This window comes from Neoarius graeffei, chromosome 10, assembly GCF_027579695.1.
Source record: "Neoarius graeffei isolate fNeoGra1 chromosome 10, fNeoGra1.pri, whole genome shotgun sequence".
NCBI classification, from domain to species: Eukaryota; Metazoa; Chordata; class Actinopteri; order Siluriformes; family Ariidae; genus Neoarius; species Neoarius graeffei.
Genome location: NC_083578.1, coordinates 1,892,542 through 1,897,767, shown reverse-complemented (window position 1 = coordinate 1,897,767; position 5,226 = coordinate 1,892,542). Strand labels below are relative to the sequence as shown.

General features: G+C 42.7%; 1 protein-coding gene across 2 annotated transcripts in view; it reads right to left on the bottom strand.

Moving 5' to 3' along the window:
• mlec (malectin) overlaps positions 1 to 2,072 on the bottom strand; it is a 9,574-nt gene extending 7,502 nt beyond the window's left edge. Inside the window, exons 1-3 of one of the 2 annotated variants that reach the window (XM_060931074.1) lie at positions 1,684 to 2,072; positions 1,302 to 1,553; positions 451 to 629 (exon numbers count right to left, since the gene is read on the bottom strand). In XM_060931074.1, the coding sequence (XP_060787057.1) occupies positions 451 to 629; positions 1,302 to 1,503 (381 nt within the window). In that variant the 5' untranslated portion in view covers positions 1,504 to 1,553; positions 1,684 to 2,072. The remainder of the gene's footprint in view (positions 1 to 450; positions 630 to 1,301; positions 1,554 to 1,683) is intronic. The other variant, XM_060931075.1, reaches the window with a different exon arrangement.
• Positions 2,073 to 5,226: the final 3,154 nt, after the last annotated feature.

The window sequence follows — 5,226 nt, the reverse complement described above, 5'->3', positions numbered from 1 at the left end:
ATAGAGAGAGATATGGGAGAAATAGAGAGAGAAAGAGATATGGGAGAAATAGAGAGAGAAAGAGATATGGGAGAAATAGAGAGAGAAAGAGATATGGGAGAAATAGAGAGAGAAAGAGATATGGGAGAAACAGAGAGAGAGAGATGGGAGAGAGAGAGATGGGAGAGAGAGAGAGAGAGAGATATGGGAGAAAGAGAGAGAGATATGGGAGAGAGAGAAAGATGGGAGAAACAGAGAGAGATATGGGAGAGAGAGAGATATGGGAGAGAGATATGAGAGAGATATGGGAGAAATAGAGAGATTAGAGAGAAAGAGATGGGGAGAGATAGAAAGAGAAGGAAAAAAAAAAAAGACAGTAAGCTGAGCTCCAATAAAGCCAATGTCTTTATATAAATGTTATAACACAGTGAGCAGAACACAATTTTAGTCGTGTGTGTGTGTTTTTCTCACTTTCTGCTGTGATTGGGCGAAATACACCTCGGCGAACTTCATCACCAGGATGTACTCTCCCTCGTCCCGCATCGGAACCTCGTACCCAAACGTGTCCTCGTTATAGCGCTCCGTCTGATACAGCACCTGATCCTCTGGACTCGAGCGCAGGATCGGCAACCGCATCCCATAATCTGATGCTGCCACGACAACGCGCACACACACACACACACACACACACACACACGAGGATGAAGAGACTGAAGCTGTCGCTTTATTGTGGGAATTAAAGTGATCGCAGTGTGTTTTTGTTTCTCGATGCACTCTGTAGGTTCTACAACAACTTTATGTCGTGAGCAGATATCATGAACTGGACGCTGTTTTGAATCAGGCCTTGCTTGAAAACTCTTCATTTTTTCACGACGTAAAACGAAGTCAACCAGCGAAGAGAAAACATTTCACCATTCATTATTTTATAATAAAACTCTCACTTTTCCATAAATCCTGCAGTAGAAGACACTTTAACAGACATTCATCAACTCAACTCAGGAACTGGATCACAGCGATAATCAATCTGTCAAGGTCGTGTTTAACCAATCAGTGATGTTCAGCAAGATAAGCTCCGCCTCTCTAATTCCTGGTGTGCAGAAACCAGGAACTGAAATTAGCTCTGTTGGAAACGTCGCGATGTGAGACTCACACTTCTCATTCGGAGGAAACTGCCGGTCAATTTCGATTAGTCATTATTCACTACTGAGAAATGTGTGTGTGTGAGAGAGAGAGACAGAAACAGTGTGCGTTTTTCATTTAAACAAATCAACAGGAAGTGTGAGAGGATTTGCGACACTCGACATCCTGTAAAACCATCTCACCTTTTCCCACTTTGCCTTCCAGTGGGTCTTTTTTGTAATGAATACCATGTGTGTCAGTGTGAGCGTCTCCTCCTGCGTTCACCGCCCAGATCACATGCTCAGCCAGATTCGCCACATCGCCCTCGGCCCGGTACCGGTCTGCCAGTATTGATATCGCCGCCACGATGAACCGGATCACCCATGGTGCCGTGACCCGCCGCATGGCCTCTCGCTCAGCGATAAATTACTGAATAAATAAAGAAATAAATAAAGCTGGACAGCAAGAAAAGGAGATGAACATGGATCAGGGAAACAGATCTCAGACATGAATCACGTGATCATAATTAACATGATGAATAAAATAATAGACCAGTACAAGCATCAGCAGCAGTGTGGCTCTTACTGTAAATGCAGATGTGTTCCAGATGTGTGGAGGCCCAGATGATGGTGCTCAGACTCCCCTGGGTACTAATTTGGAGTTATTTGAACACAATGTGCATGGACCTGTGTGTATGATTTTAAAACACTTCCTCTGTGTCTGCCATTAATATGTTGCAGGTCTCTCTGTCTCTCTCGCTCGCTCTCTTCTTAAAATTTCCTGCACACAATTTTCACAAAAACATAAATTATGAGGTCAAACCCGCCCCCGATACCGTGCACGGCTTGTCTGCGTTCTCTTTTAATTCATTAATAAGCGTTAAAGCGCTGAAATCTCGAACATTCGCTCCATTGCGGGCCGCTCAGTGTGTCAGTGTGTGGGGAGTCAGTGCAGGTTGAAGGAAACAGACGCAACCGAACTTGACGGCTGCGCAACCGAATAGGCGGGACGTCACTATCTCTCAGCCAATCGGGAGCGAGGACAAACCGTGGTGCTTGGTGTTGCACGTGTAGGCCAGAGCAGGAGCTTACCAATAGCAGCGCACGGACTACGGAGAGAGCAGCCAATCAGGATCGGCTCACCGCGCTGACGGAGCAAATCGATACAAAAAGAGTGACGATGCTAAATAATGTTAGCATCTTTAAAAAAAATTTTTTTTGAATAAAAAAAATACAGTAAAATTACATCATATATATATAAATCACACATCTGTCTACTGCAGGAAGAACTTAATAATTGAGTAATTACACATCTGGCAATACAAACTTCTTTTGCTGAGGCAAATTTAGAAAACAACAAAATATCATGAGATCATCTACAAGACTTTAATTGGACAGCAAGTTGCAATACTAATAACATTAGCAACTTTACAGCATTTAAATATGATATATTAATATAAACTGAATTCATATACAAGTATAAAAATACATTATACAGCCAAAAGTATTCCCCCCCCCCCCCCCCCCCCCCCCCCATCATGCTCATATGTGTTTCTTCTCCAAAATGTTTCCACAAAGTTTAAACCACACAGTTTTATTCGCGGGGCGGCACGGTGGTGTAGTGGTTAGCGCTGTCGCCTCACAGCAAGAAGGTCCGGGTTCGAGCCCCGTGGCCGGCAAGGGCCTTTCTGTGCGGAGTTTGCATGTTCTCCCCGTGTCCGCGTGGGTTTCCTCCGGGTGCTCCGGTTTCCCCCACAGTCCAAAGACATGCAGGTTAGGTTAACTGGTGACTCTAAATTGAGCGTAGGTGTGAATGTGAATGGTTGTCTGTGTCTATGTGTCAGCCCTGTGACGACCTGGCGACTTGTCCAGGGTGTACCCCGCCTTTTGCCCGTAGTCAGCTGGGATAGGCTCCAGCTTGCCTGCGACCCTGTAGAAGGATAAAGCGGCTAGAGATAATGAGATGAGATGAGATGAGTTTTATTCGCCACTTTACCACATATATCCCACAATCCACTGCGCGACTGGAGCTTCCGGTGGCCACGCCCAGGCTGCTGATAACACTACAAAAAACAATATTGGGCTGCATAATCACTTTCGATGTTCAAATATTATTACAGGTTTACATGGTCTCACAGACTTTTTCAAGATTAATACTGCTCAAAATAATTGCACATTTACAATCTGTCGTCAATGTAAATGTACACCGTTAATGCTGTCGGCCAGAGTTATAGTGCTGAGGAGCTGGAACAGATATTTCATGTAAACAATGCAGAGAGTGAAAGTGAAAACGCTGTAAGGGTGATCATATAAGGATGACCAATTAAAGGCTTCTGTGCTGACAAAAAATACCATGGAACCACTAACTAGACATATAAAAGCAGTCTAACAACATCACATTTCAGCTTGCATACAATATTTGAACATCAAAACTGATTATGTAGCCCAGTATTGGTTTTTGTACCGTTATCAGCAGCCTGGCCCAGGCCACCGGAAGTTCCCAACTGCGCAGTGGATTGTGGGTAGGGTTGCCAACTTTCTCATATCCAAATGAGGGACACTTTGTTCCGGGTGCGGACAAGTACCGGTACAGGCCCTGTACACGCACCCCAGCGCCCCAAAATAGTTACCGAATTGCCTGAGGGTTTCAAATGTAGGCCACTACAAATTAATTTCTAAAATAGAGCTTTTAAAAATTAATAGACCAATTAATGGATATTTTTAAGTAACTTAATGCAAAATAACAAACAATTCTAATATTATTGTCTCATTTTTCTCTTTTAAACTTTGGCCAAATAATTCATCAGGCCATATTTATGAAGGCAATGTCATAACCTGAAAAAGTATTTGCTGTAGCTGTAAAACCCTGATATTTGCTTAATTGTCCATTTGAAAACCCTAAGAACCTTCTGCAATGCTTCATAGCAGAAGAAGAAGAGAGAAAGACATCACAAAGGCAGGAGTGAGGCAGAAAAGCTCCCCTTCTATAGGCTGAGGTCTATCCTGTTTCGGAAGGTTTTTTTAAGCTATCTGCTATCCTTATCGAACAGTTCGGCTGTATCCACTGGCTGCACCATCTGCTCTAGTTTAATTTGATGCCTATTTTGTCAGTATAGCTTAAAAATTCAGGATATGGCAGCCTTTGACAGTGAATGACTTTAAATCGCAGATAACGCGATTTACACCACAGCATTGGAGTGAGGGGCAGGATCTGTCCCTGACGGGACAAATTAAAATTACCCAAAAAACGGGATGTCCTGCCCAATATGGGACGGTTGGCAGCCCTAATTGTGGGATATGTGAAAGGGGATAGAATGTGTAGAATGTCTCTGTTTGCTATAACATTACAGTTTCCCTTCACTGGAACTAAGAGTCCAAACCTGTTCCAGCATGAATGACGATGCTCCTGTACACACAGCGAGCTCCATGAAGACGTGGTGTGTGAAGGTTGGAGTGAAGAACTCGAGTGTCCTGCACAAAGCCCTGACTGAACTCAACCCCACTGAACACCTTTGGGATGAACTGGATCTGGAGCCTCATCATCCCAACATCAGGGTCTGATCTCACTAATGAACACAAATCCCCACGCCCCAAAATCTAGTGGAGAGCCTGCAGGAGAGTGGAGCTCATTATAACAGTGAAGGGGGCTCAATCTGGAATGAGATGTTCAGCAAGAACATATGGGTGTGATGGTCAGGACACATAGTTTTGGCAAATATAGTGTATCATATACAATGCATGGGGGAGAAAAAGTAAAACATGAGTTATTATACATGTTCTGCAAGTGTGAAGTTGTTTATGTTGAGGCTGAAGTTAATTTACTGTATAAACACAAACACACATTGGCAAAAAAAATAGGTAAATTACACAAATTACCACAAAGATGCTTAAATGGTCTTTGTGAGACTTTAATTAGATGTCTACATTTTGACTACATTTTTTATACACTTTTTCCCCCAAAAAAATATAGTGATACACAAAATTCAACTTAGGTTGAACAAGTAATGGCCATCTTTGGTATGTTGGTGTTTACTGAGCAATAAAATACAAAAATATTATGAAAATTAAATACAGTTGTAGAGAACATACATTTTAGAGAATAGATTTGTGTGTATCTGTTTATATATAA